Here is a 15,702-nt window from a genome sequence, read left to right on the forward strand (position 1 = left end):
TGGTGTGGCCAATTTCCAATTCCTTAGAGAAAATCAGTTTTTGTTTTTGTTTTGTGTGGTTTGTTTTTTTGAGATGGAGTCTCACTCTGTCGTCCAGGCTGCAGTGCAGTAGTGCGATCTTGGCTTACTGCAACTCCGCCTCCCAGGTTCAAGCGATTCTCCTACCTCAGCCTCCTGAGTAGCGCGCCACCACGCCTGGCTAATTTTTGTTTGTTTGTTTATTTATGATGGAATCTTGCTCTGTTGTCCAGGCTGGAGTGTAGGGGTGTGATCTCAGCTCACTGCAACCTCCACCTCCTGGGTTCAAGTGATTCTCCTGCCTCAGCCTCCTGATTAGCTGGGATAACAGGTGTGCACCACTACACCCAGCTAATTTTTGTATTTTTAGTAGAGATGGGATTTCACCATGTTGGCCAGGCTGGTCTCGAACTCCTGAACTCAGGTGATCCCCTTGCCTTGCCTCCCAAAGTGCTGGGATTACAGGCATAAGACACTGTGCACGGCCAAGAAACCCAGTCTTGATACCTGCCCATTTGCTTATACCTGTGAGCCTCCAATGTGTGTGAAAGTGCTTCAAAACATATAAAGCTCTGCAAATAGGACATTGTAGTGTTTGGTTGTTGGCTGAGCATGGGTGGTGAGATTACCAACTCCCTTTTAAGATTTTAAGCTACCAGGAGCAAACTGGCAAGAATGATCAGAATGTCCAATGTGTGTACACTCTGACCTCAGCACTGATCTGTTGGTCCTTGTATACAGGATGGGTGGGAAAGCCTGGCGGGGGCTATAATGCTGAAGGTGGGGACCCTCAAAAAACAGCAGGGGCCAGGCCTGTCTGGCATGAGGGGTAAAAGAAATGAATATGAAGTCCACCTCCCCATAACGTGAAAGGATGGGCAACTAGACCACACAGTGTGGCTGGGATGTGGCTGGGTTAGGGGGCCTGCCATTCCCGCTGTGGTCTCACTCTCACTTTCCCTACTCTGGGAATTATCAGTGGAAGGAAAACAAGACAGAAGCCAGTCTTCCATCAGCCAAGAGTTATGCTCCCCTCATCCCCACTCCATGTTTTGGTCCCACCTCCCTCCGTTTGGAGGCTCTGGCCAAGTTCAACCCCCACCCATCTTGCCTCAAGACAAACTCACAGACAGTGTTTGTATGAGAGTCTACTTTAATTATTCAAATCTGGGTCATCCAAGAACTGCCCCTCTGAAGGGCAATGGGAAGGGTGCTGGGGCAGGGAGGCTCCACATGAGGTCTCAATCAGCCACAAGATTGCGGCCCACAGTAGGAAATGGCCCAGAGAAGTCCTAAAACGAGAAGAAACAAGGGAGCTAGAGTCGGGATGTGAGACGATGGCTCCTCCCTCATCTGCCCTCCTTCCACAAATACTGTAGTAACAGCCTGATTTGAGTAACCCTTCAGCATGGTGACAGCTCACCGACTGAGAGCCTGTCCCCTTGGGTCTCACATGTAGCCCTGTCTCTCCATGGTTTGCCCTTAAGCTTAGGTCTGGAGAAGAATGGCAGCTCCTTGTTTGCATTATTCCTGGGAGCACCAGGGCAACCAGTCCCCCACAGGTAGGTCTCCGTCACTTCCGTCACTGAGCTCTGATTATGTTGCCCCAGCAACCAATCCAGGCTTAGGAAGCCCAGTTGCCACATTATGGAAGTATGAATCTGTTTCCTTGGAGAGCATGAGGAGCTGGAACCCCCTGTGGTGCAGGTTGCCTTTAGATGGAGGGTGCAGCCAGCCGGGGGTGCCCTGCTTCACTGCCACCACCCAAATTCAAGCCACCTTGGTCTCCCTGGACCAGGATGAGCCTCTCCTTATAAACCTCTCAGTTTTCACTCTTGCTCTCTTTACAGTTCATTCCCCAACATCACCAGGGTGGCCTTTTAAAATCATATCACATTGTGACATTCCTTTCCTTAAAATTTCCCAGTTAAATTCCCACTGCACTTAGAATAAAATCCAAACCTTTTGCTATGATCTGTGAGCCCCTGTGTGGTCAGTCCTGGGCCTAATTCTCCACCCTCATCTTTGGCCACTGACTTTTCTGTCTATTCCTTAACATGACATGGTATGGGTGTCTCAGGACATTCGTAGTGGCAACGCTGTCCACCTCAGATGCCCTTCCTTTACATCTTCCTCTGGTTGCCATCTTCTTATAATTTAGGTCTTAGTCCAAAAAAAAAAAAAACCTCTTTTTTCAATGTGGAGAAGTCTGATGTTTGGAATGGCCAAATTCCACTGCAGTTCTTGAGAGGAAGGGCAGGGACTATGCAGGGGAAAGAGCTGGAAATCAGGAGACCTGGGTCCAGTCTTGGCTCTGCCACAAATCCATGGTGTTGCCTTGAGTATGTCCCATGGCCTGGGCCCCAATTTCTCATCTATAAAGATGGATGGAAGTACTAGATGGGTGGTTTCCATTCTGGATTCTGAAGAGTTCAAAGATCCCAAGGAGATGTCTCAGAGCCTTGCCTGGGTGACTTGCCCAGGCCATGGAGTAGAGCAAGGGGGAGGCTGAATGTGAGGGTCTCTGAGCTGCACCTGCCATTCATCAAGGGAGTGTTGCTATCACTTGCTATATACAAAGGCATATATGGTAAAAAGGAGGACCTTTAATTTTGAAAACTGCAGTTTCAATGCCTATTTTAAACTCAATACCTATGCATGATCTTACAGATAATTTCTTCCTTAGAGGCTCCCAGCACCTGCATCATGTCCAGCCCCCCATATGAATGCCTATAGGTAGTCTGAGAGATACAGGAAATTAGGGGTACCTTTGATTAGGAATGGAAAAATCTTTTCTTCAGCTATCTGCCCTCACCCCAATGCCCATTCGCTTCTTCCTATCTGCCTTCCTCATTTAAACAGGTCCAACCTCCCTAGAAAAAGTGAGCCCCTCACCTTGACAGGGTTGGCCACCTCTTGTTTCAAGGCCTTAGAAACCACTTTGGAGGTAAAGCACTGATCCCTGTTCACCTTGGCCAGGGGGCTCTGTGAGGAGGGAAACCAGGAGTCAAGAAGGAGGCAGAAAAGGGCCCCTGTGAGAGGGCCCCACAGGAAAAGCAATTGGATACAAAGTCAGGGATTCACAATTATTGAGAAGATACATGAGTTTCACCGTGGGGAATAGGAGTTGAAGTTTCTCCTCTTGTTTGCTTCTAGAAGAGAAAGGGAATGAAAAATTGGACCTAGGCTTGCCACACCCACCTCCCCTCCCTTTGCAGATATCACTAATGGATCACAAAATTCTTCTCTGCTGATTCCAAACAGGACCTCTGAATTATTCTCCTCACAGTGTTCCTGGCAACTTCTACCCGCAGTTTTAGCACACATTCCTTCCCTGTTCCGTCTGTCTGCCAGAATGCTTGGAATGACCACAGGCCTCATGCACCTCACCGCAGCAGTTTTAGGGGGGAAAACTGCCTTCCCATCATTCAGGCATGGATCTTGGGGATGCAGTCTGCTGGCATGCTCCATCTTTTGGATCATTGCATCCTGGGTGATGTCATCCTTCCAGAACAGACCTGCAGGATGAAAGGATGGGGTGAGTTGACACCTGGGACACTCGGATCCACTCCAGGGATCAGAGCAACCTTTCCCTCAAGTATATATTAGATTACATTTTACAGCGAGAATTAAACAAGATGATGTATTAAAGTTGCTTAGCATAGTGCCTAGCATATAATACTCAAATTAGGATTATGATGACAGTCTCTTTGCTGGTTCATTTGATGCTATTGTGAGGATTAAATGAGGTTAGGAATGTAAAGAGTGCTTAGAAAATGCTAAGGCAGTGATTATCAAACTTTAGCATGTGCATCAGAATCTCCTGCAAGGTCTGTTAAAATACAGACTGCTGTTTCCCACCCCTAGGGCTTCTGATGCAGTAGGTCTGTGGTGAAGTTCAAAAATTCGCATTTCTAACAAGTTCCCTGGTGAGGTTGATGCTGCCAGTCCAGGGGTGTGCTTTGATAACTACTGCTCTAAGGCACTATGCACATATTAGGCATTAGCAGCAGTAATATGAACTCAAGGAAGATTTCCTATCTGACTCTCTCCTCCCCAACATTCATGAAACTCTGCTCTAAAACAGGGTCAGCCACATGTTGCCAGTGGGCTCTCCACTCCCTTTCATTCCTCCCATCTGTTTGTCATACAATTTGCTACTCAGAGGCTGAAGTGTGTGTTTTCCTGGCTGAGAACTTGAAGACTCCTGGCTTTGGAAAAGCTCATATAGTGCTGGGGTTGGGGGGAGACTAGTCTCAAGGAGTTGGATGCTGGCCTTTTTCAGGTTTTTTTTTTTTTTTTTTTTTTACTAGAAGCCTCTTGGGAAAAACTTCCAGGGTGTTCTAGTGCAAATAGTCCACCCATCCAGATCCCACTTCTACTCCTGTCTTATCCCCATGGGGGTAAATGTGACAATAAAGTTTTAAGTAGAGACATTTGGGGAACAGAATGCCTATCCTCAGGTCAGATAGCCCCTCTTCCCCCCTGCCTATCTCTTTTTTTTTTTTTTTTTTTTTTTTTTTTTTTGAGACGGAGTCTCGCTCTGTCGCCCAGGCTGGAGTGCAGTGGCGCGATCTCGGCTCACTGCAAGCTCCGCCTCCTGGGTTCACGCCATTCTCCTGCCTCAGCCTCTCCAAGTAGCTGGGACTACAGGCGCCCGCCACCACGCCCGGCTAATTTTTTGTATTTTTAGTAGAGACAGGGTTTCACCGTGGTCTCGATCTCCTGACCTCGTGATCCGCCCGCCTCGGCCTCCCAAAGTGCTGGGATTACAAGCGTGAGCCACCGCGCCCGGCCACCCCCCTGCCTATCTCTAACCAGACTCCAACTTCTGTTCTCCAGCTTTTACTTACCTCGGGGTATAATCTGCTGGAGCACAACCTGTAAATGCTGGAAGACTGGGGTGGCAAATCCTTGGAGGGGCCAAAGCTGCCCCACTCCTACTTGGTCCTGACCATCTAAGGGCAAAATAGCGGTGTCAGCAAGGAACCTGGCCAGAAGCCTTCCACATCCCAGTTGAGGAGAAGCAGCTTCCTTATACTGTCGCTCCGGGACCCCTGACCTCTGTTCCCCCTACCAGGCCCCTTTGCCCGCTTCAAGTCTTCCTTCTTTAATTTTTCCCTTCCTCCATCACCACGTGCCATATTCTTCAACCCCTGGGCCTCGTTCACTCTTGGTACCAACTTACAGATAAGAACCAGACTTACAGACAAAAAGCAGCCTGTAGAAGTTCAGATGAGCAGAGGCTCAGAAAGCTAAGCACATGGGAATGGTAATCAGATGGGTAGGTGGGGCATGGGGAAACAGGTGAGCTTCATCTTAGGGAAGTCATTGAAGCCTGGAAGTGTTAGGGAGGAGGCCTGGAATCATTAGAAAAAGTATTGGTTTGTTTAGGATTTGAGGGTCTAGATCCTTTTCCTGAAACCCACAGTTTGCCCAATTGTGCATAGGGGGAAGGACAGGGGTTGGGGAAGAGAACCCCTAATGCTATGCACACCTTCCTTCTTCCAGATAAGTGAGATAGGGCTGGAGGACAGTGTGTTTTTTGCTATAGTGTAGTTACCATGAGCCATTCTGGACAGGTCTTTAGAAAAGGGAATTCTCCTACCCAATCAAATAGATGTCTAATAATTTCCTAGGGGTAAGCTTGACAAGAAAGTTTTAAGTAGAGACATTTGGGGATGAGAAAGCCTCCTCAAGGAAGAAGTGGAACCTCCAACACCCTGAGGAGAAGGGAAAGAGCTTCGGGAAAGGAAGCTGGTTCTCTGAGGCAGCGTTCCCAGGACTGGTGGGAAGGAGTGGTGACCCGAACGGGCATGGCCTGGACCCGGAGCGTGCCCGGCGCTGTCTGTGGTGCTGAGAGGTGGGGAGGCCAGCGTGGCGGCGGCGCTGGGCGGAATGTGGGCGAGGCATCTCCTCAAGGCTTGGCGGTCCTTCCCCACGGCCCTCGTCCTCTCATTGCCACCAGGCCTCCTCCCACAGTTGTTCCCGAATCCGTTGCATTGGCCTCTAAACCCAAAAATCAGGCAGGGAGAGGGGCGACAGACTAGGAGTTTGCGCTCTCTTCCCCATGCGCTCTGCGCAGGAACTCTCGAGTTTGCGCAGCCTGGCGCGTGAGTCAGCGCGGGGTCTACGCGGGTTGGTGCGGGGAAGGCGGGGAAGGATGGTCCCATTCCCCCTCCATCCTGCTTTCCCTCAGCCTAGCGGTCTCCTTATTGTTAATCGGATTACAGCACAAGGAAGCCCTGGCTCGTCTCCCGGCTCAGCCTTCTCCCTGGAGCCAAGACCCCGATACCCGCAGCCCTGGTCAACTCTTTTCTGGCCTTTCTTGCTTCTCCTGTGGCCACATAGGCCAGTTTTACCTCTCTCTGTTCATTTATCTTTCTGACCTCTTCCCAAATCCCCAATTTTCCCCTGAACCCACTTCTCGTGAGTCCAGACCCCATATGCCCAGCCTATCCGAAGCCTACGCCTCTTTCCGCGAGACGCTCTCTACCTTTTTCTCTTCTCACGTCCTTAAGCACATTCTTTTACTTCCAAGTTTCCTAGCCTTGAAGCCCCCTGCAGACCCCCACTTCTCAGGATCACTCTCTTGGCCCTGCCCGCACCCCCCAGGGTTCCTCCTGACCGTGGGCACTAATGTCGCTGCAGTCCCCCCCTCCGGGCAGCTGTTCAGCAGCAGGAAGCAGACAAGCAGCCGGAGCCCGTCGCAGCCCCCAGGCCACAGTGGGTGCTGCATCTTCCCAGGCTCGGCGCGCTCACTTCCCGGCCAAGTCTCAGTGAAGGTAGCGGCCACGGCCGGCCGAGGGGCTGAGCGGGGCTGCAGCTTCCCACCAGCCCGCGACGCGGAATCTGTTTAACCCTCCTGAGCGGGCCCTGCCCCTGCGGTCGCCTCCCCAGCTCCTTCCCCTACCGCCTCCCCACCCTCACCTCTTGGAATTCCTGACCCGACTCCTTTTGGACATTAGCTGGGTCCCAAGAACCACCGCCCGTACTCCCAGTCCTAAGGCTGGAGAAACGGATGGGGTGTAGGATACGGGTGCAAGTCGTACCTACTCAGGTTTGTTGTGAGAATCAAATATGAACAGGGATGAAACAGTAGGCACTCAAGGAATTTAGTTTATTTTATTATCCTTGACACTCTTTACTCTGATCCACTTAAAACCCTTCAGAAGTCATATAGGTTCGATCTGCAATATATATATATATGTGTATATATATATGTGTGTGTATATATATATTGCACGTCCATCCACTTTACTCCACATCCACTGCCATTGCCCTGGTCCAAACCACTGCACACTATACTTTTTTTTTTTTTGAGACAGAGTCTTGCAATTTCAGATCACCACAACCTCTGCTCGACCTCTACTCAACCTCAGGCTCAAACGATCCTCTCACCTCAGCCTCCAGAGTAGCTCGGACTACAGGTGCACACTACCATGCCCAGCCAATTTTATTTATATATTTTTTTATTTTTATAGAGACAGGGTTTTGCCATGTTTCTCAGGCTGGTCTCAAACTCCTAGGCTCAAGCAATCCTCCCACCTTGGCCTCCCAAAGTGTTGGCATTACTGGCATGAGCCACCATGCCAGGCCTTGGACACTGTACTCTTTTAAATCGAGCTGTTTTAATAACTAACTAGCTAACTGACCTCTTGTTTTCACTCTCGTGTACTTACAAGCTAGTTTGTGAGCTTTCTAACTCCTAGACTGGCATTTAAATTTTTTTTTTCATTAAGCTTAAAACATTTATTAAACCGGGCATGGTGGCTCATGCTTGTAACCTCAGCACTTTGGGAGGTCGAGATAGTGGATTACTTAAACCTAAGCGTTTGTATAGTGAACATTTGGGGTTGATACATTACAAAGGATCAGAATTGTATTATTATCTTTAAAGGGTAATAGTTTGAGTTTGTTCTGGTAGGTAATTAAATTTTTGGTAAAAGTCTTGATCCTGTGGCAGTCTGGTTAGGGAAGGAGTACTTCATCCTATTCTCAATTCTAGGCTGTATCTCTTAGTCCTGGGATATTGTGCTTATGGCTAAGGTGTGGTCCTTTTTGGATTTCAACATAACTCAAAGTCATTTACCAAGACTCTCTATTTTATGGGTCCTGAACTCCAAACTCGGTCACCCTAACACTGTGACAGCTGCCAAAATCTCTGTTCAGATATTTGACTTTTTCACTAGGTTCCTTGAAATCTCACCCTGCGCAAATGCCATTTAGAAGATAGCTAAGAATTTGAGAGGAGTTGGTATGCAGATTTTGAGCTCCTCTCTCTGTAATTTACTCATTTTCTAAATTTCTTCCTCAATTTCCAGATGCTCTGGCATCTCTGTACTCCAAAAGCTGCTTCCTCAGTTAGTAAGACTGCCACTTGCTGACAGAGCTGTTTCCCTGTGTACTGCAGTGAACTCTGAAGTATCTTCAGAGGAAAAGCCTATACATGTAGAAGTCACTTGTTGGACTTCCTTTTTTTGAGAACTATACTCCCTGTAGGTTTCTAACTCTTGATCGGTCTCTGTGCTTTCATACAATTATTTTTATATTTTGCCTAGAGTATATATCCAATGTTAGTAGGAGGGTCTGACACAAGTTTCTGTCTTGTCACACCAGAAGCTAGAGGTTTATCTGGTTGTCACTGATTAGGTACTGGACATATTATTTTAAAATAAATTTATAGCAATAATTTGAGGCCTAAGAGCAAATGAACGTGAACCTGCTTTGTGAAGTACAATGCTCCTGGAAAAAGGGAAATACTGGTCTTTGGGTGGGCTGAACAAAGGTGAGTGTGCTCCTCTCTGTATTTTAAGATTTTAAACCACCGGGAGAATGGCTATCAAAATGATAAATGTACAGGAGCATTGATGCTGCTCTTCTTTTTAGTGTTCATTGGAAGGGATTCTAATGCTGAGAGTAATACCCTCAGAAGACTTAGCAGGTTTTCGGGCCTATTGAACCAGGGGTTCACAGGAAGGAACTTTCTTTCCCAAGAAGAAAAACAGACTACCATAAAGTGTAGCTGGGGAGAGTGGGTGAAGGAAGATTGTAATTCAGCTGTGGTCCTACTCTGCCTTACATTCATGTTACAAATGATGTCTGGAAGGAGAAGGAGATCAGAAGCCTAGGCTCCATATGTACCAAGAAGTTTTACTATTCCAGTCCCCACCCCAAATGTCCCCTGTTCTGGCTTTACATATTTTAATTCAGAAGCTCTGGCTGGGGCCCATTGTCTTACCTCCAGACAAGCCTGCTTAAAGAATTTTCATGAAAACTCGCTTTAAAAAATCCAGTAGCAAGTTGTCCTAAAACTGCCTCTCTGCAGGGTAATGGGGCTGGGAGAGGAGGAAGGCCTCAATCTGTGACAAAGTTTTGCTCAGAGAAGGAAACAATTCAAAGAAGCTCTAAAATGGGAGGAAAATGGGATTTAGAATTTGTGTGTATATGTGCCAGGGGCTCCCCCTCCACAATATAAGCTCCCCTCACCCCACTATATAAGAGCCTCTAGTAGCAGTCTTGACTTGGGCAAGTCTTTAGGAATAGTGACTCAGCAACCACCTGACAGCTAGTCTCCCCTTGGCTGCGACGTCATGATCCTCTCTCTCTCTCCCTGATTTTCCCTTAGGTACAGAGCTAGTCAAGGACCCTGAGCCTGCAGAAGAAAGGCAGATTCTTGTTTGCATAATCAGCACCATGGCAACCAGTTCTTATTGTGAGGATCAGTCATTTAGTGCTGATGATGCCACTCCAGCGACCAATCCAGGTAGGAGAAGTGTAGCTGCCATGGTGACAGGAGTCAAGAAGCAGTTTCCTTGGAAGCATAAGGATCCAGAGCCCCCTGAGGTTCAGGCTGCCTGTGGGGGCAGTGCAGAGCCAGATAGAGGTGCTAGGCTCCTGTGATTGCCTGGCCCAGGCCACTACAGTCCTTCTTGGACCAAGACAACACTTCCTAACTGATCTATTGATTCCACTCTTTCCCCTATCAATACATTCTCAAGTAGCCTTTTAAAATTGTATATCACATAATTCTATTCCCTTCCTTAAAATCCCCAGTGATTTTTCCTCTGTACATTGCATAAGATCTAGATGCTCTACTGTTGTCTACAAAGCTCTGTCTAGGCAGTTTGGGGCTTATTTCTCCAATCCCATCTCCTATCACTGGTTTTTCTGTTTGTTGTTCTAATGTGCCATTTGAGAAATGAAAAAATATAATAACTAAAATAAAAACTCACTGGATGAGCTCCAAGCAGGATAGAAATTACAGAAGAGTCAGTCAACTTGAAGATGGGTCAACAGAAATAATCCAATCAGAACAAGAGAGAGAAAAAACATTGGGAAAAAAAAAAGTTAACAGAACTTCAGGGGCCTGTGGGGCAATATCAAAAGTCCAAAATTAATGTCATTGGAATTCCAGATTAAGAGGAGAAAGTGTAGTACACACAAAAAATTTGAAGAAACAATTTCTGAAAAATTCCCAAATGTGTGAAAAGACATAAACCTAAAGAATCAAGAAGCTTAATGAATGCCAAATAGAATAAACTCAAAGAAGTCTATACTCTGACACATTATAATCAAAATTCTAAACACTGAAACAAAGAAAAAACCTTAACACATGACTAAAGAACAATGGGATTCAGAAAACTGAATTTTTCATTATAAACCATGGGAGCCAGAAGGAAGTGAAATAACATCTTTAAAGTTGTGAGAGAAATGAGCTGTCAACTAAGGATTCTATATCCAGCAAAAATATACTTTAAGAATGAAGGGGAAATAAGGATATTCTCAGATGAAGAAAAACTAAGATAATTAATTGCTAGTAGAAACATCAGGAATGAAGAAGAGGAACAGAAATGACAAGTGTCTGAATAAATATCATAGACTATTCTTTCCCTTGTGAGTTATTTAAAATATGTTTGGTTAAAAGCAAAAATTCCAGCCTGGGCAACATGGCAAAACCCTGTCTCTACCAAAAAACAAATAAACAACACAAACAAAAACACAAAAACAAAAAATTAGCCAGGCATTTTGGCACACACCTGTAGTCCTACTTACTCAGGGGGCTGAGGAAGGAGGATTATCTGAGCCCAGGGAGGTCAAGGCTGCAGTGAGCCATGATCGCACTACTGCATTTCAGCCTAGGCAAAAGAGTGAGACCCTGTCTCAATAAATAAATAAACAAAGAAAAAATAAGGCTGGGTACAGTGGCTCACACCTGTAATCCCAGTACTTTGAGAGGCTGAAGTAGGAGAATCACTTGAGCTCAGGAGTTGGAGACTAGCCTGGGCAACATAGCAAGACCTCGTCTCTACTAAAAATTAAAAAATTCCATCCTGGAAGCGTGGCGAAACCCTGTCTCTACAAAAAATACAAAAATTAGCTGGGTGTGGTCGTGTGTGCCTGTAGTCCCAGCTACTCGGGAGGCCGAGGCAGGAGGATTGCTTGAGCCTGGGAGGTGGAGGTTGCAGTGAGCTGAAATCATGCCATCATACTCCAATGTGGATGACAGAGTGAGACGCTCCCTCTAAAAAAAAAAAAATTCACTGGGTCTGGTTCTGATGGGACAGCATGCCTGTAGTCTTAGCTATTCAGAATGCTGAGGCAGGAAGATCACCTGAGCCCAGGAGATAGGGATTGCAGTGAGTTATGATCACACTACTGCACTCCAGCCTGGGCAATCTGTCAAAAAAAAAAGCAAAAATTGTAACATTGATAGGATTTTCAATGTATGTAAATGTAATTGATTCTAATAGACAACTACAGCATAAATGGGGAAGGTAAAGAGATCTGTATGCTGGTAAGATTTCTATATTACGCTTAAAATGGTAAAATAGTGATTAAAAGCAGACTTGGAAAAATTAAGTATGTATACTGTAACCCTAGAGCATCCACTGAAAAAATTATACAAAGAAATATAGTAAAAAAGTACAACAGATACATTAAAATAGAATATTTAAAAGTGTTCCAATAATCTAAAGAAGGAAAGGGGAGGAAAGGAACAACACAATGAAAAAAGAGGAAACAGAAAAGAAACAATAAAATGGTAGATGTAAATCCAAAGATACCAATAATTGTACATTGTCTAAACATACAGATTTAAAGACAGAAATGATCAGAATGGCTTTAAAAAATAACCGAACAACATGTTATCTACAAGAAACTCACTTTAAATATAACTATGTATGTAGATAGGTTAAAGGTAAACAAATGAGAAAAAGTATGATGTGCTAACATGAATCAAATAAAAACTGGAGTGGCTATATTAATATTAGATTAATTGACTTCAGCACAAAGAAAAATACCAGGGATAAAGAGGAACATTACATAATGATAAAAGGGTCAAGTCATCAAGAAGACATAGAACTCTTGGTGTGTATGTACCTAACACCAGAGCCTCAAAATACATGATGCAAAAATGAACAATTATAAAAGGAGAAATAGACAAATCCATAATAATAATAATGATAATAATTATTATTTTGAGACAGTCTCACTCTGTCACCCAAGCTGGAGTGCAGTGGCATGATCTCGGCTTACTGCAACCTCTGCCTCCCAGGTTCAAGCGATTTTCATGCCTCAGCCTCCTGAGTAGCTGGGATTACAGGTGACTGCCACCATGCCCAGATAATTTTTGTATTTTTAGTAGAGATGGGTTTTCGCCATGTTGGCCAGGCTGGTCTCAAACTGTTGACCTCAGGTGATCCGCCTGCCTCAGCCTCCCAAAGTGCTGGGATTACAGGCATGAGCCACCTCACCTGTCCCAAATCCATAATTATATTTGGAGACTTCAACATTTCTCTCTCAGAAATCAAGAGAACTAGTAGGCATAAAAGCAGCAGGCTTACAAGAACTTAATCACACCACCAACCAGTAGATTCTAATTGACATTTACAGAACACTCCACCTAACAACAGCAGAGTCCACATTGTTTCCAGGTGCACAATGGAATATACCCACATCCTGCATCATACCCTGGATCATAAAACAAACTTTACTAAATTTAAAATAATTGAAATTATACAAATTTGTCCTATGACCATAACGCAATTAAACTAAAAATAAATAATAAAAAATAACAGTGAAGTCTCTAAATACTTGAACATTAAAAACCACACTTCTAAGTAATACACAGGTCAAAAAGGAAGTCTTAAGGAAAATCAGAAAACATTTTGAGCCGAACAAAAAGGAAAACACATCAAATTTTGTGGGATGAAGCTAGAGGAATACTTAGAGCAAAGTTTATGGCATTATATGCTTGTATTGGGAAAGTCATCTAAAGGAAGAAACTAAAGACAAAAGCATAAATCAATAAAATTGAAAACAGAAAAATAAACAAGAATCAACCAAACAGAAAGCTGCCTTATTGAACAGGTTGATGAACTATTTATCAGTAAGATAAACCTCCCCCTCACTCCCACTTCTTATCACCAGGGATTAACGATGGGGGGGGCTTGATAAAATCCAGAATTGCATATTGTCAAATGGCACTGGGTGTCCTTCTTGAGAAGCAGTGGCCCTTACTTGTTAAAATAGTGTGCTGGGACCGGGTGCGGTGGCTCACGCCTGTAATTCCAGTACTTCGGGAGGCTGAGGTGGGAGGATAGATTGAACTCAGGAGTTTGAGACCAGCCTGGGCAACATAGTGAGACCCAGTCTCTAAAACAAATTTAAAAATTAGCCGGGTGTGGTGGCAGGCACCTGTGGTCCCAGCTACTTGGGAGGCTGAGGTGGGAGGCTCATGTGAGTCGGGGAGGTCAAGGCTGCAGTGAGTTGTGATCCTGTACTCCAGCCTGGATGACAGAGCAAGACCCTGTCTCTCTCTTCCTACCCCTCTCCCCGCAAAAAAACACAGTGTGCTGGAGCCAAATCCAAGTACCTGCAGGCAGCTTTTTGCTTCCTCTGTGCCCCAGTTCCCTCATCTGTAAAGTGAGTTTGACAGTAGCATCTAGCTTACAGTGTTCTTAGAAGGATTAATAAGTTTAACACCTTTGAAAGATTTAGAAATATGATGGTACCGGCACATCATAAGCATACATCATAAGCACTCAATTAACGTTGGCTGTTACTGTTCTTTTTGATTCTCCCTCTCTGTCAGTGGCACCTCCTATGCATTGTTCAGGTTTCTCCCTGCAAAAATTTTCTCCTACAGTTTACATTTTTCCCAGACCCAATGCCATTGCCCTTGTTCAAACCACCATCATCTTTCTTTTTTTTAATTTTTTAAATGTTTAATAGAGACAAGACCTCGTTATGTTGCCTAGGCTGGTTTCAAACTCCTGGGCTCAAGTGAACTTCCTGCCTCAGCCTTACAAAGTGCTGGCATTACAGGCGTGAGCCACCATGCCCAGCCGGCCATCATCTTTCACCTGTTACTGAAATTGCATCTCATCTAGTTGCTTGGAGTAACTAATGACTTGGGGTGTGTTCTAGGAGCCTGGGATTGTGTCTGGTGTACTGTAGGTGCTCAATCATTCTTGTTGAATATTTGTTGTTCCACTCTTGCCTCCCTATAATCTCTTAAGCACCAGGAGAAGCTTTCCAAAATATAAATTAAAGCATGTTACTCCCTTGCTTAACACCATCCAATGGATCACCTCCTTTACACTTCTGAATAAACGCTAAATTCCCGACCACGGCCTATGAGCCCCAGCGTGATCTAGCCTTGCCTTCCTCTCCAGCCTCATTTCCTTCTCTCGTCTTGCTCGCTCTGTTCCCAGCCTCCTTTCCATTCTTTGAACACCTGAGTCCTTCTCAAAGGCCATTTCTGCTTCTCCCCACCCTCCATTGTTATCTCTTTGTTTCAGTATAAATCCCCCCTCCTCAAGTAGTTTCTGGTCCCTAGGAATGATTGTCACTTCATTACCTTCATGACATCACTGTTCCTGACTTCTTCGTTTTTTTGTTTGTTTCTTTTGTTTGTTTGTTTTGAGACGGAGTTTTTGCTCTGTTGCCCAGGTTGGAGCGCAATGGCGATCTCGGCTCACTGCAACCTCTGCCTCTTGGGTTCAAGGAATTCTCCCACCTCAGCCTCCCAAGTAGCTGGGCTTGTAGGCGCCTGCCACCACACCCGGCTAATTTTTGTATTTTTATTAGAGACGAGGTTTCACCGTGTTGGCCAGGCTGGTCTTGAACCCTTGACCTCAGGTGATCTACCTGCCTTGGCCTCCCAGAGTTCTAGGATTACAGATATGAGCCACCGTGCCCGATGGACTTCTTCCTTTGTTTGCTTGTTTATTTGTGTCTCCCCACTGGAGTGTAAATTTCAAGAGGACAGAAGACATGTCTGTTTCATTGCTGTCATACCCTCAGTGTCTGGCTCAGGACCTAGCTCAGCCTGGATGCTCAAAAATGAAACAGACTTTGGGTCCTGAGGCACAGATGAAACACCTCTGCCTCAGTGTTCTTATCTGTTAGATGGGCAGCTCATCAGGGTGACTGTGAAAATGAAATGAGATGATGGATATAAAGCAGCCTCGTGTTGCACAAATGCATTGTGAGTCGAGTTCTAGTTCCTTTCAGTTTCAGCCTCTCTGGGATTTGTAGACCTTGGCCCATGCCCCAAGGTTTCAAGGTGAAAGACCTTGAAACCCAGAAGGGCAGAGAGGCCTGGTCTGGTAGAGAATCAGGAGCAGAATCCAGGAGACCTGCCTTACAGTTCACCAGGGGGAAGGTGTGAGACAGCCC

The 15,702-nt window shown here is 45.5% G+C and overlaps 1 protein-coding gene across 1 annotated transcript; it reads right to left on the bottom strand.

The window, feature by feature from the left end:
- Nucleotides 1-1,153: 1,153 nt before the first annotated feature.
- RESP18 (regulated endocrine specific protein 18) lies at nt 1,154-6,898 on the bottom strand. The gene is given in 7 exon segments (XM_030803416.1): nt 1,154-1,310; nt 2,675-2,759; nt 2,914-3,003; nt 3,409-3,536; nt 4,872-4,976; nt 6,647-6,674; nt 6,677-6,898. Coding segments are annotated over 7 exon segments (564 nt in total). The 5' UTR covers nt 6,758-6,898; the 3' UTR covers nt 1,154-1,263.
- Nucleotides 6,899-15,702: the final 8,804 nt, after the last annotated feature.

The sequence above is a fragment of the Nomascus leucogenys genome, chromosome 22a, assembly GCF_006542625.1.
Source record: "Nomascus leucogenys isolate Asia chromosome 22a, Asia_NLE_v1, whole genome shotgun sequence".
Lineage (NCBI taxonomy): Eukaryota > Metazoa > Chordata > Mammalia > Primates > Hylobatidae > Nomascus > Nomascus leucogenys.